General features: G+C 33.5%; 1 protein-coding gene across 1 annotated transcript in view; it reads right to left on the reverse strand.

Annotated features, from left to right (window-relative positions):
• LOC115213115 (enhancer of polycomb homolog 1-like) overlaps nucleotides 1–8,509 on the reverse strand; it is a 149,088-nt gene extending 140,579 nt beyond the window's left edge. The window contains exon 1 of the mRNA XM_029782043.2: nucleotides 8,081–8,509. Coding sequence (XP_029637903.1) covers nucleotides 8,081–8,233 — 153 coding nt within the window. The 5' untranslated portion in view covers nucleotides 8,234–8,509. The remainder of the gene's footprint in view (nucleotides 1–8,080) is intronic.
• Between the last annotated feature and the right edge of the window lie 15,358 nt (nucleotides 8,510–23,867).

Below are 23,867 nucleotides of genomic sequence, written 5' to 3' on the forward strand. Positions count from 1 at the left end.
TTATTTCATATTTTTTTTACTATATTTGCAACTATTAAAATCACTTCTAAATATTGTTAGAACTAAAGTCAATCCCAACAGTAATTAATGTAACTTAGAAATTAAAAATTTTCTTCAAGATAATTTAATTAAATATCCATGTCTTCTCAGAAAAATTACAGTGATTTTATTGAAAGAAAAACAATTTGTTTAAAAGTGTACTGAGTTAAATTTTAGACAAAAATTGCGACATTCCGAAAGCAAGATGCAGAATCAGGTCATTACATTATGAATTAAAGATAAAGCAAGTCAGAACACAGCCAAATGTTGTTTTTTTTTGGGGGGGGGGGGGGTTAAAAATATGCTAACTAAAATCATAATAAAAAAATAAATACTTTCTTTTTCTTAAATTAAATTGATTTACTACATAAATTTCAAAACAAGTCTAGTTTCAATAGTAACTTTCCCAATTTAAAAACAAATTGTCAGTGAAAATCAGAATTAGGAATGACATTGATTTTGCTGATAGCCTAAATACAGACAAATAATTACTTTACAGCAGATACAAACTCAAGAAATGAGTAATTTACAATAAAGTTGTATATTTTTAAGTTATAAAAGAAATATCTTTAACCATAGTTACATTAAATTTATCAAACTAAAATTTCATTTTTATCATACCAAGTCAGTAGACTTACTTTATTTTATAACAATAAATGTAATTATTGTTAATTAAAAAAAAAAAACATTTAAAATATTGGACACATTTTAAGTGACAGTTTAATTTAAACTTAATCTACTCTCTGCATTTCTTTCTACAAACCTATCTCAATAGAAAATGCTACTGAAATTTAAAATCAAAGTAATATATCTAAGCAGAGAACCACCATTTCTAAAATCTATAAAATAAAGTAAAACCAATACTAACACATCACACTATTTCTATTATCAAATGCAATGTTCTCAAGTGCTTGCTTCAATCCACAAGATTCTCCATCACACACAGAGTATTTATCTACAAATGCCATTGACTTGCCTAGACTTCTACTGACAGGCTTGTTCTTACTGTTTTCTACTCAGCCACGATAGCTCCATAACAGTTTTAAACATGATCAATAGATTCAATCCTATTTCCATTTTAGTCTTTTCTCAGATACACTTCTTTCCACTTGTGAAGAAATAGGGAAAAAAAACAATGCAAGAAATACTAAACTGTTTTTAATAACTCATTTGCAATAAAGATATCTTAACTCATAAAGCTCTATATTTTCTCGAATGCCTCTTATCAACTTGCTGCAAGAATCCTGAGCAGGAAATTGTAGAATAATACAGACTCCTCATAACTTGTTGACACTAACTAGGGAAAATTATATTCCAAAAGAAATTGAAATTATTTTCTGTGTTCCTAATTGTATAACTTACCACAAATAATTTAACCTATTAATTATTAGCAGCAGTCATTTTCAAAATTGAATCAATAAAAATTTAATTTCTCTGCAGTGCCAGAAAAAAAGCTCAAAACTCTGGTGATATGAATTAATATTTGCACTTCTTTGGAAGTTGTGGCATTTTTCATATATTTACAGAAGAAAAATGTCTTTGACAGACTTACTCATTAAAGAGATTCATCATCAATACAATCATTATTAATTATCTATTATTCATTTCTCCTAGTATGAATTGAACCCAAAAGTGAAGACTACAATTAGGAACACAGAAAATAATTTCAATTTCTTTTGGAATATATTTTTTTTTGTTCAGTGTCAACAAGTTATGTGGAGTCAGTATTATTCTACCAACAAAAGATAATAAAAAGATTCAAATTATCTATTTTGTTGCCTTCTCAATCCTATATGCTAATTACAAACATGATCAGTCAACCATGACTCATAATATATATATATCCAATGAATATGTCTACAGCTGTTGGTGGTAGATCTAAACATCCCTAATAGGACAATCAACTCTGCTGTTCTATATAAGTTTGTTCAGATCAAGGCTGCTTGCAGCTTTTAACTCTTACCATGCTTAAAACACAATTTTAAAAAATGTTAAAAAATAACCATTTCTTGGTACAACTATCACAAAATTTCCCAAAACAAAATTTAACATTTAAATCTTCAGATGTAAATGTTTAATCTTGATTAAATGTGTTCTAACTATGATCATCCAGTCACTTTAGGGGTGTTGAAGATTACATTACTATTCCTTATCTTATTTGAGGGAGATTTGGTTGCTTTTTTTTTTAACAAGACAAGCAACCAAGAAGATATCAATCTTCAGTGGCTCATTAAAAATGCTGCTATTTATTGATAGGATTTAAACTCTTACTGGTAAACAATCTATACAGGTAAGAGGAATAATTTGCAGCTCAAATACAACATTTATAGCCTAAATATCTACCAATGTTAACAAAATTCTTCAATACTACATACATAATTTTATTTCTGACATACATAGATAGATACATACACATCAATGAGAGGAAAATGTGTCACGGTACCAGATAACAATGAATGTGGGTTGTTGTTTTTTTTCGCTATTTGTTTATTACTAGCTTACAAACATTTTCTAAGTCCTTTCTGTTAATACAGTTTTACTAATGTCTAATACCAACAGCACATTAAAGATTTGTTTGTGATAACTGGCAGATTAAATGATTGCTATCTAGTAAAGCAAACAATATAATTGGTTGCATTTTACCAGTTACCTAATAATCCTCAATTTTTCATGATTTTCACATGAAAGCAATAGGTTTCTCTTTCGTTTTCTTTTTTTAACATTATTGAAAGGGGAAGAGGAGCAGTTTATATTTTCCTATTTGGACCTCATTTTCTGTAAACCTTTTACAAATTAATAATCATCAAGCTGATATATTTATTATATGGTTAAAACCTACAGTAGCATGTAATCATAGTATCAGAGGGTCGTCTCTCATAAACAAGAGCAGACATTTCTAAACATTGTTTAAGCCAAATATTAACTTTTATCATGGATCACCCAATAAACATTTTTTTTTGTTTCTTTAATAATTTTACAACCCTTTCCCACCTAGTCTATCTTTATGGTACAGGAAATTGCTTATGCTAGGTGTTTTACAGATGAATGCTCTGGGAGCAATAGCTATGGTTTTAGAAGGAATATCTATGACCCTAAGAACCATGTCATTAAAGCCTGTAACTAAGAGCAAAACAATTAGTTCTTAAAATAATCAAACTTGTACAAAAATAAACTAGAATCTTTCCTCTTTTAAGTTGTGTTAGTTTCAGCTCTTAACATGATTAAATCTTTTAATTAAAAAAATATACTATTTTGATATCCTAAGAGATTGATGTTTACCCTCTTAATAGTAAGTAGTTATGGAAATGAAATTATTGAATCATATCAAATTGAATAAGGGACATGGAAAACAATTTCCTGGATTAAACTTAGCCATCAATTGAAAGAGCTGTCTCTTAAAACACAGATCACCACTAGTATTACAAGTACAATCAGCTAACCAAAAACTGCAATTATTTTTGGTTAGCTGAAGAAATTGCTTCATTATTTTTACTGTGATGGGAAAACTGGTTTATCGAAAAGTTTAAAGGAGTACAAAAAAAATGTCATCTTGTAAAATATGTAAATCATAAATCTAAGATATAAAAACAATTAGATATCAGTTCTAATATAATTTAATTAACAACAGTAAAAATTTTCCTTCCAATAAGAATAGCACCAAATGTTGTAACAAAAAGTAGTGACAATCAACTAAATCAATCTCAATCAGCAACAGAGAATTCAGAGCCACAGAACAACCCCCTCCTGCCACCAAAAAGTATTTTGGTATTCTATTCTATAGTTTCAATAAAATATAATTTCTCACATAGGTACAAGGCAACAAAAATGATTTCTAAACATCACAGTAGAACAGACAATTTGGGGTTGGTGGTTTAGTCCCCTAAACAGACCCCAGTATATGACTGGTATGCTAATGAAATACTACTGGAACTGGTACTGCTTTTAATTGTGCCAAATTTTGAAATAAATATTGCCTTTTAATTGTAATAGAATATAAATAAGAATAGAAGAATTCAAGAAAAGAAACAAAGTGATTTTGCTTTTTAACATTCAAAACTGCATTAATATACTTAATTACATTCTACTGAGCCAAATTAATCTCACTAGTATATTGACATGCTTATCTATAATTTCACAAGTTAAACAGCTTCTCAATAATCAACATTCGCAAATTTTAATCACAGATTGTATTTATTTTTGTTTGTTGTTTTTTTTTTCACATTGTTGTTTGATTACTAAAAATAGAAAAAAAAAACTGTTTAAAAAAAAATGAGAAAGAAACAAAAGAAAATTTCATTCAACAGTAAGCTGCACATTCTGTACCCACTAGACAAACACCATAAGTTGTTAATTACTTTTCATTGATTTTGATTATTTTTCAGAAGTAGTAAATATATATATATACACACAAACACACAATAACTAATCGCTGTATTTTCGAATTTTTGTGCTTGAAAGAACAAAATTATAAGATAATGAATAACAATTTTTTTTTTTTAATCTTTGATTAACAATACATTAAAATATCATATACTGAACCAATAATAACCAGCATTTACAATATTAGTTAAAATGTAATTTTAAAAAAAAAATTATGTTGAATCGACAAAATGTTGATTTACTTTCAAGCTAAGATTAAATGAACTTTGTTGCTGTAACATTAATTTAAGGCTTTAATTACATACCAACAAATATCGATTGTATTAGTTTAGTTAAGGGATAAAATTTTGTAAAAACAAATAAGAATGTAAATAATATTATACATTATGAGATCGTCTCTACGTAGTCGTTCGACCTACTAGAAAAAGCACCCAGATCACCCTTAAATCACATTCTTGCGCCTTAAATATGGAAACAACATAATGTAGTCCTACATGCTCCTAAAAATATGGGATGATTATGGTTTACCGGGACTACAGCAGAAGAAACGACCAGGTAAAAAAAAAAAAATAGCAGCCAAAATATCACTCTAAATACATCCTGCTGTCTCAGAAAACAACAAATTTGATAATGTTAGTCGTTACAAAATATCTGGTGAGGAAGAAAAAACGGGATGGTCATAGTTGGAACGCCTGTCAATATATGTCTGCTTGCTTAGGTCTGACCTAGAGTTAGTTAAACAGCCCCAGAGAAATAAAAACGTCAAGATTTAAACTCGGTAACTAGTGAGAACGAAACTAAATACTATAAATTTTCTAGTCTCAGCTTCTATTGGCTGCTGCCATTTCCAAAAATATTGATTTTTGACCTCGGCAAAAAGCTCTAAGTTTATAAAAGAGTGGGTAGTGATACGATGTGGTGTGCATGCCTTTGTCAGGAACATAAACGATATATTGATGTTGATATCTGGTTTAGGCATAAAACAATAAATATATACACGAATCACTCCCGTTATATTACTAGTACTAGTGTTATTGACCCGGCTCCACTAATATTGATTTCTTGCGTAAAAACAAATTCAATTTTTCGTGGAGAGGGAGAAGGGTGTTTGATTTAAAAGTTTAAGTATCACTAATACTCGAGGGAGTATATTACTGGTGCGGCTTCTAGTCAAACAGATCGTTCAGAAACAGCAGCCGAGTGTTCCGCAAATCATACTCTGTTTTTTTAAAAAAGAGAACACATTGGTAATTTAGTCAGAGATATACTAGGTCGGAACGAATGACAAGATTGTAACAGCTCAAACAGTTTTAATCATTAGTATGCTCTATTAGGGCTGATCTGGAACAAAACAACAAGCAAATGAAAGTTAAAGTTTTGTCTGAGAAATTTGAACTCGGAATGTTCCCAACGATATCGGTGTCTACGCAAGTGCTCGACTGATTGAAGGAGACGGACGGTATTAGGTTGTTGTTACATCTGGTACTGCTTTCCCTAAATATTATCGGCTTAAGTATAATGAATCGGCTCTAATCTGAAATTGAAACTGGATTGCGAACAGATCAGCCAGCTCATTGATGGAACCTGTTGACAGAACTTATAATTGGCTATTATGAAAACTATAAAATATTCAACCTAGTTTTTAAGAATTTCCAATATTACTTTAAAAAAAAAAACAGTTAACAGTAAAGCATAAATCAAAGAAAAGTAAAACTATTTGTCAATACACAGCAGAAAATCTAAAATAATAATAATAAATGAATGAATGAAGAACATTTGTCGAAAAATTTTACTTTCGCTTTATGTGTCACACTTCGGAAAGTGTAATTTCATCTTGAAGTTTAGTGGAACTATATTCAACAAATTTTTACTATTTGTTTCGAATCATACTTTAATGGAAATCTTAAAGACGTTGTCTAAATCGATTTCAAAAATTCTCATCATCTTAATTAATGTTAAAGACAAAAACTTAAATCAACAAGATAAACATCGTGTTTATCAATCAGCAGAAGAAATATTTGGGTCAAATATATTTTCGATCAGATAAAAACAAACATATGATTTAAAGTAAATGAAATTTCGTAAACTACGTCACTTTATATATATATATATATATATATATATATATATATATATATATATATAAGTGACGTAGTTTACGAAATTTGTGTGTGTGTGTGTGTGTATGTATGTGTGTATGTATATATATATACACACATATTGAATCTTCGATTGAAAATGGACTTTTATTTTAGCCTATGCATATGACAGTATCATAAAATAGATGGGGTGTAACAAAAATACTGTCTCAATATATTCTAAAATAATGGTTTATCGCTGCAAATTCACGCTCATCAATCACTAAAAAGTGCGATCGTGGAATAAAAGTTATGGAGTTATTCCATAATAGTACTTTTCGAACAAAAAGGATAGATCATAGTAAGGTGAGTTATGGAAAATGCTTTCATTACATAACGATTATAAATGAATTTTTGAAAATTATGAATCTGAAAAAAAATTATTATTGAAAAAAATAAAATTGAATAAACTGATTGGAGTTTTAATAAACTCAAATTTAAAGAACGGACAACTATACATTTTATTCATTCTAAATACGAATAAAGCGAAATATACTGTTATTTAATAACTGATAATACATGTTGTTATTTCTTAAATATATTGTTTCGAAATAATAAAAAAAAAAAAATTGACATTTCATCGGTGTAGTAAACAAATAGGCTAACACCACGTGTTACGCTATTTACTTTGTGAATAACTTACACTGCCAGGCAGATCGAACAGCAGACAAGTTTTAACAACTAGAATTAAATCAATAACTGTCAATATAGTCATCTATAAACAATGATCGAGTTCTATAGAGACATAAATTTGTGTTTATAAGTAAAATGACTAGTGTCAAAGCCAGTCACATATAATACGCCTGTTTTGAATACTAGCGAACCAACCAGCCTTGTAACGAAAATTAGTTTCGTTTTAATTCATTCATCGAAATTTTTTTAAATAAAATTCAAAATTATTCTGAGAAGGTTTCATGCATTGGGGCCAGATGTGTCATTGTGCAAGAATATCAACCAAAGAGATAATTAATAATTAACAAAATATGTTCACAATAAGTGACGCCTCCAAGACACGCGATCGCATGAGTGGAACGGCATGGGGATTCCCTGAAACGGGGAAACACCTTATTAATATTGACGGTTACTATAATGGATCGTAAAACTAAAATACAGAAATCGTATTTAAAAAAGTAACATTTGTTCCACATCACATAAAAAAATATATGCAGCGAATAAAATAAGAGGCAGTATTAACAGTGTGACAAATCTAAGATCCAGTACGATCGATCATCACACGATCCACTATTGAGAGCAGTTCAATTAAAAGCAAAATGGCGGCGCACATTGAACATTATCACGTGACAGGCAGTAAATAAAATTCAGACAATATGCTACTTTTTAAGATAGAACCACACGAAACAATATTTTTTCCACAATATATAGAAGTAACTCGGTGTTTTCAAAGTATATTAACAAGACTCCGATGCTTCTATATAGCATTTTGAATATTTGAATGAGTAGCGCCTATTTCATCATGACAGCCATTTTGTAAAGAAAGGTTGGAATGAGCGTTCGAGACTTACCGACTCTTCTTCCTTTTCCATCCCCGTGGGCATTTGTGGTACCGATCTATTAATGGTTGCAAAATCCGGTAAGTCCGGAATTTCTTCTGCCCGAAAAACGGGCATTGGCTTGGAGGAATCCAGAGCCCTAGCTCTGAACGACACCTTACTCATCGTGATGACCCCAAATATGCTAATGAGATGGTCCAAAAACTAGCTTTGCTACCACATCAAGGTAGCTGAACGATAGGAGTGAAAATAGATAGTAAATGGTAGAATCCAGCAGCATGAATTATATTTAAGCAGTGAAATCAGTACTCCAGTTTTCAATATGTCTTGCGGTAATCCATATATTTTTATCATATTTGCAGGGAATAGTTGCTTTCATCATGGCGGACTGGAGACCCATCAAGCTTCTCCCACAATACCCTGCACGCGTGTCTGCGCGCGCAGCCTATTTCATTCAACCTCAGACCTATTAACCGGCGGGAGAACAATTTAACTATATTGTGAGTCTTAGCGTTGGGCTAATAAATGTCGCGATTTATAATTACATTATTTTTCTGTAAATATACACTTCGGAAAGCTACCATATAAAAATATAGCTGGAAAAAAAAAAAAGAGACAGAAAAGCAACCTGTAAAAACTAATATCTGAAAGTACTTCATAGAGTGTTGGCGCTTACTACCACTACTGTTTACGTTTTACGCATGTATGAGTTGCTTGGCTGTATTCCTTTAAATTTTGCGAATTGTTTACTGATTGTTTACTATTTCGATTTACTCTGGAATTATCTATTACCTTCTCACATTACTATACTTTTTGTTTGAATAATTGTTTTTAATTCGATCTGCGTTCGTTCTGTTGTTACTATTGAAGCCTGTTATTTTGTTCGCTGTTTTGTCTTTGTGTATCATTACTCGCAACTAGTAGTAACTTCTGTATTTTACAACATAGTAAAGCATTTCCATCCCATATTCAAAATAATTACGTTGTTTGTAAGTTTATCACAGAAGGTTAACTATGCCTTACACCTTAAATTGAAATCGACGCATTTGTTCAGTGATAGATTTGTTTATATTTACGTTCCGTAACCAAGTTCGAAATATACTAATAAACGACAAAACTAATTATTATTAATCATATACGTGTAATTAAACATATACACACAATAAAGTCACTTGTGGAAATTGAAATATTCGTGTTCTGTTTTTCTTATTGTTGAACGTTATTTAAAAAATTTATTTATATCTAATTGTTACGTAACGGTTAACCCTAATCTTTTACTCTACACACACGCATACGTAGCATGAATGGTATTACTGGTTTCGACACAAAATAAAAGCAGTTGATGCTTTAGGAGAAACGTAACTGCCACAAATTTGCTTCAGCTGTAATATATTTATAGCCAGTTTAGATCGTAAACATTGTAACCAGCTGAATGAATTTTGTCAAAAAAAAAAAGTTACTTTTAATTTTAAAATATTTCTTCTATGTAGTTGGATTGTCGTAGTTATGTCGTTAAAAACGTTCTGACAAAGTTCAAAAGAAAATGAAAAACTGTAACAACAGTTTACAGAAAGCGAGTGAGAGAGAGTACATATTTATAAATTGCGTGTGTGCATGTTTATATCTGAGCTAGAATCTTAGTTGCTGACAAGACAGACACACGTACACAAAGTTTTTCTATGTACGCTCGCATCTCATCCTGCTGCTTTCTGTCGCTCTCTTATAGGTCATATAGAATGAAAGTGTGTCTGTGTGTGTGTATATGTGTATGTATATATATCTATCCATCTATATATATACACACATACATATGTCTATGTGTGTACATTTGTGTGTTTGGATACAGATAAATATATTTATGCATATGTATGTATATAAATATCAACAGTGACCTCGAAAACAGCTTCCAAATGGGTCATGTCAATTTTTGTCACCTTCACTAGTAATGAAAACAATCATAGAACATCAAGACAACGTAGCACCTCATCTACTCTGTAAACATGATCAACTCGCATTTAGAACCCTTTCCGTCACTTCAAATGCCAGGCCTCACTGTCACTAAAGTATCTCTCCTGACACAGCCTTAACATAGCTAAAACTACATCACAAAAACCGGCCTTCCTCATGAGAACCAGAAAGTACTTCTGTCCCCAACAACTAACCACTAGCCGTTTACTAAAGCTCAAGTAAAACCCATATCAGTACTGCTCCCACGTCTGGGACTACTGCTGTCTATATGGAGGCATCCTAAACTGATTGGCATGAAATCTCTCACAAATATACAACTTCTGACCCATAGATACACTGTCTCCTCTCTGCCTTTTCTACTGCTACTATAATAACAGCTGCTCCTCGGAACCGGTGGGTCTCGTGCCATCTACTCTCATCACCAGAGTTGCTAATTCAGCCTGCAAGTAACGGATTGCGCTACTTTTTTAAAACAGCGCTTCTTTTTTCTTGTTTTTTTTTTCGCTAAATTAAAAAAATTTTTTAATTTTCAAAATTTCGGTAAATTTTAAAATTTTTAAGAGTAATAAATTTTTTTTTAAATTATCAACTTTATAAATCAGAACCAACCTAGAAGTAGTACGTATTGTACGTACATATTTTATTTACTAGGAAAATTTTCATTTTGGGCTATTTCAAACTCGGTGCACTACTTTTTGAAAATTTTGTGCTACCTTTTATGATATTGATATGTCAACCCCGCTACCTCCCACCCCCATCGTGTCTATTGTCCAAGACCCTTCAGTAACCACTACAAGTTCTTCCTTCTCAGAATGGCCCCTCACTGGGATTTCCTTCTCTGCACATTTTTCCTAAAGCTATCAACTTGCAGTTGATAGGCGGAGCGTTAACATCAGTTTCACCAATATTGAAGTACCTGTGGAGATCAAGAGTGCTGATTCTTCCTCAGGACCAAACCAAAATAAAAGGTGCTCCATCATGCTTTTTGCGATGATGGATAAAACAAACTACACACACATATATATCATCATCATTGTTTTAATGTCCACTTTTTCATTCCCAGTATGGGCTAAACAGATTTTTCTACAACTGGATACCTTTCCTATCACTAACCCATATCTGTTTCCAAGCAATGTAATATTTCCTCGGAGCTGGACATGTTTTCACTCGAGATTGGAAACAAACAATACATATGAAGGCAATGCTCATTTACATTCATGCATATGTGAGTGTATACACACACTCTCTCTCTCTTTCTCAGTTATAATAAAAGATTAAAACAGGAACTTTTACATTGCAGCACCTCCAATCCTTTCACTACCATGCTTGTTAAGAAAGATTGCTATCCATCACTCACTGTTGATATACATCACTCTCTTTCACTTACTACCATTACTCTTCTATCAACCTGTCTCCATACTATCACTCTCTCTTCCACCATGTCACTCTTGATGTTTTTTATTCAATCTCTTTACCAACAATTAATGTGTAGCTGCCACTCATTGTTTTTCTCTCATTACTATCTCCACTTTCACCTTCTTACTCCTACATTTCTATTTCTTCATAACTTTTTTTCTATCACCCTCTTGACTCAGATCTCTCTTCTATTCATGTTCTTGAGCAATCAGAAACAGTATAGAGCCTTTTCTGAGACAAGGTAAGCTCTCTAATACAGCCACAAGAGATGCTCTCTAAGACAGTCACAATAAATGAATCTAGTACACTATATAAAGTGGGTGGGAAAATTAACAGAGACAGTGTAGGATAGAGAAAACCACTCCAGTCTTGCTGAAACTAATACAACCTCTCTAGGTGCCATAACAAAATGCATCCAGTATACTCTGTAAAGTGTGTGACTTTAGGAAAGGCATTCAGCCATAGAAACCATGCAAAAATGCGATTCGTGTGCAAGCCATACTTCTCCAATGTGTTACAAGGGAAATCATTTCAAGCAAGCACTAACTCAGACTGTGAGGGCTCATCCAACCCATGCCAGCAAAGAAATGTAAAATGATGACAGTGATGATAAATGTGCTACAAGACTCTATTGTCATCTGGGAAGTAATCATATTCAATATTTCTCATTTTACTTGTTTCAGTCATTTTGACTGCGGCCATGCTGGTGCACCGCCTTTAATCGAGCAACTCGACCCCAGGACTTATTCTTTGTAAGCCCAGTACTTATTCTATCGGTCTCTTTTGCCGAACCGCTAAGTGACAGGGACATAAACACACCAGCATCGGTTGTCAAGCAATGCTAAGGGGACAAACACAGACACACAAACATACATGCACATACATATATATGACGGGCTTCTTTCAGTTTCCGTCTACCAAATCCACTCACAAGGCTTTGGTCGGTTCGAGGCTATAGTAGAAGACACTTGCCCAAGGTGCCATGCAGTGAGACTGAACCCGGAACCATGTGGTTGGTAAACAAGCTACTTACCACACAGCCACTCCTGCGCCTACTAATATGTGGAGAAGAAGTAGATAGGAATTCCAAATGGTACATCCACTATAAATTATAGCTGCACAAGAAATACAGTGGCAGGCTGATGAAATACACATGGTGTGGGGTTGTTATAGGAAGATCATCCATGCAATAGACTTTTCCAGATGCTTAGAAGGCCACATAGCAGTCAAGAGCTTCTGCTTCTTAGGTGGCCTTATTAGCAGTGGAAGGTGATGCTCCAAAAGCATAGAATCCTACATAAGAACAGAGTGGAAAAAAGTTCAGACAGCTTTTATTTCTGCTGGCAACAAGATTCTCTCTCTAAACAAAGGCCAAGTTGTATGATACTTGTGTATAGCATAAATGGTGATGTTGAATGGTTACAAAATATTGGCAGTGAATGCTGAGGATGGACAAAGATTGGAAAGAAATAAAGCTAGTTTGCTGTACTGTATGTGTAATGTCAGCAAGCATGAAAGTCAAAAGCACAAATAAGCTGAGGAAAAGACATGTAGTGTGCAAGAGAGAAGTTGGTTAAAAAAAAGTACCGAGTAGTTAAAAGTAGACGGTTCAGGGAGGCAAGCTTCTTGTATCATTCCCAATGAAAATGATAAAAACCTGATCTTAACAGGCTGAACCTCACAAAGGATAGAAATAATAGCTGAATTTTTTCCACTATGTCAACTGCCTTCTCTGCTAAGTAAGTTACCTAGATGCCCTTCTTGTTGCCAACCCTCATTTGTTTCCAAGCAAAATAATGTTTCTCTATGGTTGATCATGTATCCATGGAAGACTGGAAATGCAGGACACTACTTGTATGATGGTGATACTCATTTATAACTGTCACATGATGTCAAGACAAGGAGACACAAACACACACACATATATACAAATATGAAGGGCTTCTTTCAGTTTCCATCAACTACATCTACTCACAATGCTTTTGTTGGCCCAAAGTGAAAGTGAAAGGTTCCATACAATGGAATTGAACCCAAAATCATGTGGTTGGGAAACAGACTTCTTAACTTTGGAACTATGCAAGCACCTTACTATGAATATATGTGTACATGTATATATTGTATATATACATGTATGTGTGTTGTGTAGGCAGTGTTTTGGAAGCCCATCAGATAGTCTAGATGCCACTGAACCTCTTAATCTACCTGTTATACTTGTGTCTCTTTTTTTTTGTTTGTCTTTACACTGTGTTACACCATCCTAGCCAACCTACAAAAGTTGAAATGAAACATTGACTATAGTGATTTTACCAGTCAGGAGAAGGAAGGTCTACAAAGGTCGTAGATATAAATAACCCTTCTCTTTCCAATAAATGATTGTAAGACTCTGTGATACTATATGCTTTTTTTTTTGTACCAAAATCAAGATTAAGGTTAGAGGTACATATATAACCCAAGCTATTAGGCTGTAAAGTTATCCTTCACCAACTTTTATTATATAAAAATGCAATGATGTAATAAAAGCTTTATTATTTTATAGTTTATTTCTCATTATTATGCCTCAATATAAAGCAGTAAGCTAGCAGAATTGTTAGCTCACCAGACAATTTGCTTAGTGGCATTTTGTCTGTCTGTATTTACATTCCACCAAGGTTGACTGTGCCTTTAATCCTCTTGGGGTTGATAAAATAAGTACCAATTGAGCAATGTAGTTGGCTTAGCTCCTTACCCAAAATTACTGGACTTTTGCCAAAATTTGAAACCATTATCATACATCAATATAAGGTGATGAGCTAGCAGTATCATTAGCATGCTGGGCTAAATGCTTAACAGCATTTCATATGTCTATAAATTCTGAGTTCAAGTTCCACCAAGGTTGACTTTGCTTTCCATCGTTTCAGGGTTGATGTAACTGACATACTCTGACCCCAAAATTTCAGGCTTTATGCTTATTGTAGAAAGGCTTATTATATATGAAGGCATTGAGGCATAGTGGCTGGGTTCCTGTCAAGCGCTGGGCCTGATGGAGGCAAATTGGTTGAGTTCCTTTCAAGCTTTGAGCCTCATGGAGACAAAATGGCCAAGTTCCTTTTAAGTGTGGGCCTCATAGAAGCAATGACCAAGACCTTTGGAATTATATCGTGCTTGAGAAGAAGACCCATCAAGCTGAGTAAAATCGCAGTCGTAGCAGACACCGGTGTCACGCAAATGGCACCCATGCTGATGGCACGTAAAAGCACCCGTTACACTCTTGGAGTGGTTGGTGTTACAAAGGGCATCCAGCCATAGAAAAACATGCAAAATCAGATTGGAGCCTGGTGCAGCCTTCCAGCGTGCCAGCCCAGTCAAACCGTCCAACCCATGCCAGATGTTAAATGACTACGATGATAAATATGAGTTAGCATGCTAGTAGATTTGTAACTACACTGCACAAAATGCTTAGCAGTATTTCTTTCAGTTCTTTATATTCTGAGTTCAAATGTTGCTGAGGTCTACTTTGCCTTTCATCCTTTCAGGGTTGATAAATTTAGTACCAGCTGAGCACTGGGATCAAAGTGAATGACTTCTCTCGCCCATCAAAATTGCTGGCCTTGTGCCAAAATTAGAAAGGATTATTATTTCTCAAAAAACTGTATATAAAGTAAATTGTCAAATCCTGATACATTGGATAATAGATTATTTACCCTTGTATCTGTTGGGCAGTACTGCATGTTACATATGGTATTATGAAGTTTCTAAGGCAATTCAGATCCAAAAACTGATGTTCATATACAAGGGGATGCTTTATTAAGCATAAACTTTTGCCATAATATAAAAAAAAATTTTCAGTTTTTATTCTGACTCTCAAGAAAATGGTAAATCTGTTAGCTGTTAGGCATAGACCTTACAAATGTAATATAGTGAGCTGAAAAAAACCCTCAGCCAACTGAGATTGTCTGAGCAATTAATGGAGAAAAATACCTTCTTAAGATGCTTAAAAATTTGAAAACAATAAGCAAGGGAGATAACTGGCAGTTTTGCTCTTTCTAACGATTTCTTTCTCATAGTTTCAGTCAATCTACCTCAACCATATTGTTATATAGCTACTAAAAACTTAAACATGAAACTTGGACACTTTTTTAAAGAAAAAAAACCTCAGAAAACTTATTGCATTTAATACGTTAATGCATATTAATTGCTTTAGATGCTTTTAAGGTATCATATATAAGTTTTTCCATCACAACTGAGAATTATATGGATATATATGTGTGTGTATTTAGGTGTGACTGCAAATGACATCATCAACATCATTTATTTAGTGTTCCTCTTTTCCATACTACCTTTCTGCATTCATATACATGCATACACGCACGCACGTGTGCGGATTCACACAAATGTGTGTGTGTGTGAAAGTGAACTAAAATAAAAGCATTGTCCCACATCATATTTATTCTTACTTATAATATAATTCATGTAGATGAAACCAACATTATCATGAATACATAACCAAATGATACAATTTCATAAAAAAAAAAAGCCGAACAAGTGGGTACCATCAGAAAATCCTACATGAAGTAATCTTTCTCCTTTATTCAGTGAATATCAGTGAAATAAATAGTGGCTTTATATTAGTTCTTTGTTGTGAGGATTTCCTGTCAAACTGGTGTGTTACAATAACTATAGTTCTTTCCACCTCTTATGGCTTCATTACAGAGGAGACTAACTTAGGTTTATTATTTCTTAGTCTTAAATCTTTATTGTTTGTTAATCATTCTATTCCACACAAACTTCTGATCTGTCTAGCTAATATCTTGCTAAAATTGCTGATGGGGGCCTTTATGTGACATTCTGCTTGATTGAAATAGCAGCAAAATTTCTTTCAAACCTCATTCTTTTTTGAATGACTATACAAGATAACCTAGTCCTGGATATAACATGCCCGAAAAGTTGGGATTGTTACAGCTGGAATACTGGTTGAGTGATGAAAATTCAACACAGAAAACGCATATATAGGGCAAGTTTTATCTGTGGATTGTTGAATCTTTTCTTTGACAAAGGTAAAAACTATTGAATATATAAAGATCATCAGAAATCATACCAGTCGGCATTCACTTGAAAATGGTTTTAAATCTTACCACAGGGCCAGTAGTTTTTGTGGGGAACGGGAAGTTGATTACACACACCCTGATACTTGATCGGTACTTATTTTATCAATTCCAAGAAAATGAAAGATAAAGTTGACCTTGAAAAAATACTTGATAATAATAGCTGCAAAGATACAACAGCTGTGTACTTAAGGTATTGGACTAATCACCCAATGGTTACAAGTTCATATCTTACTACTGCCACTGTATTGTATTGCTAGTCTTTTTTTTAGCTGTTTTGCCTGATTGTTCACAAACAACTTTATACTTTCAAGGTTGTTGTTACGTAATCCTAGGTCATCTTTCATTGAGCAGATATAGAATTAAAGATATTCCAGTTATAACCATCCTACTTTTTTAGAGGATATCTTCTTTCCACAGATGGTACATAAGGCTTCTTTTTTCTCTGTCTGTCTGTCTCTCTCTCTCTCTCCCTCTCCCTCCCCCTCTCTCTCTCTCTATGCTGCTCTGTCAATGGCTGTGGGTTGCACCTGGTTCTATGTTCCCATCTATCAACCCATTCCTCTTTTTTAACTGTTCTTCCCCATCTGTTCTTGGTTCTTTTGTGCTTCCACCTTCCTTTAGGGGTCTGTGCTATGTCATGGCTCTTATACAGTTGTTGCAAGGATCTTTCCTAGAATTCTAATTCCCTGTGACAAATTGTATCCATGGACTTACAAGTGGTGTAATCAACCCCTGAGCTTCCTCTCTGCTTTCATTCAAGTGTGTCATGCTTCCTCTTTCCAGGTTAGGAACCACTGCCACTTCAAAATGTTGAGGATTCTCCTGAGTGTTTGGAGATTTTGTAATCTGAAGTATTTTTCAGAATCAGATGATCAACCCTAAGCTCAAAGAGGGGGTTGTTTTTTTTATTGGGGTTCTTTTTACTGAGGCGATTGCACTGCTTCCTACACTCATAAGCTTCATCTGCATGGGATTCAAAATCAGTTTCTTTTCTGTAGTAGGTTTTATGGTTCCTCAGCCTATCCAGCTTAGCCTCACTCTTCTCAAAAGGTAATGTTGAGAGCTAGTCTTAATATCATGCATGTCACTTGCACCCATGCTGTGTTAGTCTTGGCTGAGGTTGTCTCCACCCTGGTCTGTGTCCTGGGAGAACTTCCACATTGATGTGATGTGCCATAACCAGGAATATACTATTTGACAATATAAATATATATATATATATATATATATATATATATATATTACGGAGATGTACTTGCATAGCAAGTGACCTGATCTGAGATTGTGTGCTGGAATGAAAACGATTGCAGCATGGAAGGTGTTTACAAGCTATTTAAGAAACACACAAAAACCGTTAGATTCACTTCAGCATTTAAATGTAATTTGTCAGAATATTTTCGTCGCTTTGAGATCCAGCACGGAATTTTGTCAGTGAACAGGTCGCAGTCTCAAAGTGATGAAAATATTTTGACAAATTAAATTTAAATGTTGAAGTGAATCTAACGGTTTTTGTGTGTTTCTTAAATGGCTTATAAGCACTTTCCACACTACAATTATATATATATATATATATATAAGTATGTATGTATATATATATATATAAATATATGTATATGTATGTATGTGTATATATATATATATATATATATATATATATATATATATATAATTTCAACAATTGAGGGTAAAATTAATTAATTAATTAATCAATTTCACCAAGTATTCAGTATGCAAAGGGACCATTTAAGGCGAATTCAAATTATTACATTATATAAAAGGGCTTAGTAAAATAAATTACTTTGCCGCATACTGAACTCGTTAGAAATAGCAGCTAAAAAAACTTTTTATAAAACTATTTCTAACACTTAAAGAAAATCTCTCTCATATAGTGTTTGCTCAATTCAACTCAAGAAAGTATGGGGGTAGAGACATTAAAAAATCAAATGCAAAGGTTATTTGAGTACGTACGTTTCAAGATTAGTCAAAATCGACCCTTCTCTCATCAGCTCTTCTCATGAGCTGATGAGAGAAGGGTCGATTTTGACTAATCTTGAAACGTACGTACTCAAATAACCTTTGCATTTGATTTTTTAATGTCTCTACCCCCATACTTTCTTGAGTTGAATTGAGCAAACACTATATGAGAGAGATTTTCTTTAAGTGTTAGAAATAGTTTTATAAAAAGTTTTTTTAGCTGCTATTTCTAACGAGTTCAGTATGCGGCAAAGTAATTTATTTTACTAAGCCCTTTTATATAATATATATATATATATATATAAAACTGTAGTTGTGTGAGTGTCTGTCCCCTTCGGTTTAGATTCCTAACTACTCCCACATTTTGCGGTGCAGTTTAACCAAATTCGGGTATCTTATAGTTGTGATTCATATCGAGCCCGTCTGAGTATTAGCGCGTGTCTACGATGAGTCTACGATTTTAAAAATAATTTAACATCATTTTTTATTCCATTTTAATGCATAATTTTTCGTGTCGATGGCAGCAGAGTTGGTGTCCATGGTCACACCTGCACCTGTTTGCTTCTCCCCCTTCTTCCCTCCCTCGTGAAGCTGTGGGGAAGGGAGTGTAAGGAAATCAACGTCGTAAAGCGTTGTCAAGGAGACCAGCGTTCTTTTAGAACAACAACTTCATGGCTTGAAGACACCAAAATAGAAATGGCTAAGAAAGCCCGAATTGGCATCTATAAGGGAAGTAACTCTCTAAAAATGCTTATATAGTTATTTCCCTCACAAACCCGAGCAATACTGCTAGTATATATATAATTATAATTAAGGGTTAATTGCATACCGATAAATCTACTAGGTGAAATTGATTAATTTTATTAAATTAATTATATTCCACCCTTTATTGCATATATAATATATATATATATATATATATATATATATATATATATATATATCATCATCATCATCATCATCATTTAACATCCGTTTTCCATGCTGGTATGGGTTGGACGGTTTGGCAGGAGCTGCCCAGGTCCTGTGTCTGTTTTAGCATGGTTTCTATGGCTGGATGCCCTTCCTAACACTAATAACCTTACAGAGTGTACTAGGTGCTTTTACACAGCACTGGCATAAGGGTGTTAACATGGCACTGATATAGGAGTTTTTTACGTAGCACCAGCACCCACAAACCTGCAAGGTTATGAATGCTCAGCTAGAGAGGGATGCAGGGGACAGCCAGTATGCAAAGACAACCATGCTTTTATTTAGCTTGACATGTCTTTGCAAGTACAGTAAACTGCCAGGTGTCTCAGTCCCCTGCCATACCCTCTGTGAGTCCCAGCATCTGTAGATCCTTTCTCCTTTCACACCACTTCATCCCATGTCTTCATGAGTCTACCTCTTCCACATGTTCTCTCTACAATTAAAGATTGGCACACCTCTTGATGCAACTGTCTTCATTCATACACATTACATGACAATACCAATGCAGTCTTCTCTCTTGTACGCTACATCTGACGCCTCAGATACCCAGTTTTTCTCTCAAATATATATATGCATGTGTGTATATATATGTGTAGATATGTATGCATATAAACCTTTATGTTTATATTTGTTCTCCCACTGCTTGATAATCAATATTGGTTTGTTTATGTAACTTAGCAGTTTGTCAAAAGAGACTGATAAAATAAGTACTGAGGGCAATTTGTTTGACTCAAACATTTTCCTGTGATGTCTTAGCATGGATGTTGTCTAATGACAAAAGCAAATAAAAGATGCGAGACTCTTAGGAAGCATAGAGTACTTAATCCTTTTGATACCAACTTGCCCGAAACCACCCTTCGTTCTATGATACAAACTTCCTGTTTTAAAGTGAAATAAATTAAAACCTTTCATAAATCAAAATTCCATTTTGATTTATGTTCCAAACACTAGCTTAGCCCTTTTACTACAGAAAGTAAATATATCCTCTCAAAATTTCATTACCCTTAACTGTAGGAAGCAGCTTTATATTTAGATTTAGATTTTGTTTATGAGTGTCAGGTTTGAAACTATTGTCATTGTCATCATCATCATCATCATTTAACATCCATTTTCTATGCTGGCTTGGGTTGGATGGTTCGACCAGCACTGGAAAGGCCAGAAGCCACACCAGGCTCCATTGTCTGTTCTGGTTTGGTTTCTGTGGCTGGATGCCCTTTCTAATGACAACCACTCCACAGAGTGTACTTACTGAGTGTTTCTTGTGTGGCACCAGCACCAGTGCTTTTAACATGGCATGTCTAGTTTACTAAGACAGAAAATACTGATTCTATTGTTTTGGTAGAAATTTAACTTCATTATCGGAATAACCATGAAATTTAATTTCACTGTGAAAAAGTTAATTATGATAAAGTTACAGAGATGTACTTGCATGCAAGTGTTTTGATCTAAGATCGTGTGTTGAAACTAAAATGATTGCAGCATGTAAGACACAAGGTAGCCATTCAAAAATACTCAAAGACCATTAATTTCACTTAAACATTTATTTGTAATATAGTGTTAAAATTTTTGTTACTCAAAGCTGCAACCTGGCCACTGACACATATGTTCTGCATCTAAAAATCTTACTAAATTTTTCATTCTTTCCAAAATTAGTTGAAACAAAGACAATGTGATTCAACAGAAATATGGTAAGAAAAGGGTTTAGAACGAAGCCCCTTGAGATACCAAAGTTGCAGATACTTCCTTGTCGTTCTTGCCATTAGAAATGTCACCAATTGGGTCATTGGAAACCTGTAATCAATGATGCTGTTGTTCACAATTTGCGTTATGAAATATAATGGATAAATAATATTGGACTAGATGGCATTAAGCATTCAGTTCAGCATTCTACTGCATTATTGTTCTTACTGCAATGTACTAGATGATAAAAATATTCACAAGCAGATGAGTGTAAATTCAGAATAGTTAACAACATGTAAAATTTTCTCTATCAAAAATTACATAATATTCAAATCTAAACCTCCTGTCTTGTATATTTTTCATACCTTATCCTTTTTGCTTTACTTTGAACTCTCTGACAACAGTAGTTTATTGATGAAATAGTTATATATAGTAGCCATTACAAGTGTTACCAGCAGCTGCTTAACGCTTAGCTTAAGCTGCAAGGAAACTATATAGCAAAAATATATTGGCCAAATTCTATCAACGTCAATATAAATACTTTAAATACAGAAGATATATGAAGAATTATTGGCTGAATTCTATCAATGACAACGGAACTAGGTTAGTTAAAGAAAACAAAAAGAAAAAAATAACTGGAATAATAAAAAAATATATAGCAATCCATACAGAGGCCATAAAATAGTAATTAAATGCCTGGAAAGAAACCTTGATGCTATACTTTTTGCGTTTTATGGTTTTGTTTTTCTTTTTTTTCCTACTCATTTTATTTCATTTCTTTCTTTAGATTACTATATAGGGAAATAGTTGCAAAAATATTGATTGTTCTGAGTTGGCCTTGAATGTCAATTGGTGAATATTGTTTCTATCAGGTTTAGTTTACAGCTTGAAAAAACAACAGTTAGAAGAATTCTCCTTTATTTATATTGACTGTTGTTAAATGAGAAAAAATTTTTTTTTTGAAAAAAGCAATAAAAAATAAAAGAAGAAAGCATTCATAAAAAAAAAAATTAATTATAAATCCTGAAGCAAAGGTATAGGATCAGATGACTTGCTTGTAACGCTTCTGAACAACTACCAAAAGGTTGCTGTTTTCTGTACAAATGTATCATTTATTTACTGGGTTGGATGAGAACGAGGTTAACTCGTTAACTTTAAGAGCAAATATATGTGTGTGTGTGTGTGTGTGTTATGTGTATGTATGTATATATGTATGTATGTGTGTAGATGCATGTATGTATGCATGTGTGCAAGTATACATGCACACACATATAAAAATACATATATATGTTTATATCAGGTTGAGAAAAAGTAAGCAATGTTTTGAACCATGAAGAATTTATACCAGATTTTTGCAGTTTTGAATTTTTTTTAAACATTTTTTTTGTAATTGTCTGATAATACAGACATAGACTTACCCAAATGCATCCATAAAATAACTATTTTTTTCACCATTGTTACAATCGTCTGAAATGGAACTGTCAAAGCACAATATTTGAGCAATTTTGCTATTCAACTTCAAAAAAGAACATAAAGCAACTGAAACTGCTCGTAATATCACCGAAATGTTTTGTGAAGAAATGACCAGTGAGTGGTCAGCTTGAAAATGGTTTAACCCTTTCGATACCAACCCGGCTGAAACCGGCTCTGGCTCTGAGTACAAATGTCTTGTTTCCATAAGTTTTGAATTAAAATCTTCCACCAAACCTTAGTCACAATTTATGTTCCTAACATTAGCTTAATGATAACTAAGTTATTTTACTAAATTCTTTATCATATTTAAAGTAATTGAAAGAAACACAGAGCATCTCAAAATAAATACAGTAACAAAAGGGTCAAACAATTTTACAGTGGAGATCTGAGGCTTGAAGATTGTGAGTGTAGTAGACTCCCATCTACTTGAGAAAGATCCATGTAAAACCACTCTAGAACTGGCAAAAGAACTTCAAGTTAGCCAGAAAACTGCCTACAACCATTTGCATATGATTGGAAAATCAAAAAAGCTTGATTTGAATGAAAATCAGAAAATGCACAGATATGAAATTTGCTCTACACTTCTTCTCCATAACCAGACTGATCCATTTCTTGACTGTATTGTAACTTGCGATGAAAAGTAGATTCTGTACAATAATATAAAACGTTCTTCACAGTGGTTGGGCCAAAATGAAGCACTGAAAACCTTCCCTAAACCTGAGCTCTTCAAAAAAAAAAGTTATGGTGATTGTTTGGTGATGTACTGCTGGACTCATCTACTATAACTTCTTAAAACCTGGAAAAATCATTACTGCAGAAACATTTTGCCATGAATTTGCAAAAATTAATGAAAAACTGCTTCTCTTCCATTCCAGACTGGTCAACAGAAGAGAGCCAATCAGTCTTCATAACAATGCTCGACCAAACGTTTCACTAATGACACTCCAGAAGTTGAGGGAACTTGGCTACAAAGTTCTTCTCCACCCAGCTTATTTCCCAGACCTTTCTCCTACAGACTACCACTTTTGCAAGCACCTTGACGGTTTCCTGCGAGAGAAGGTGTTCAAAAATCAAACCTATGCTGAAAGTGCATTCAAAGAGTTCATCAGCTCCAGGTTTTTATGTTATTGGAATAAACAAATTTGTAACTCATTGGCAAAAATGTGTTGCATTGTAATGGCACTAACTTTGATGAATGAGATGTCTCTCTCTCTCTCTTTCTCTCTCTCTCT

This window comes from Octopus sinensis, linkage group LG6, assembly GCF_006345805.1.
Source record: "Octopus sinensis linkage group LG6, ASM634580v1, whole genome shotgun sequence".
Classification (NCBI taxonomy): domain Eukaryota; kingdom Metazoa; phylum Mollusca; class Cephalopoda; order Octopoda; family Octopodidae; genus Octopus; species Octopus sinensis.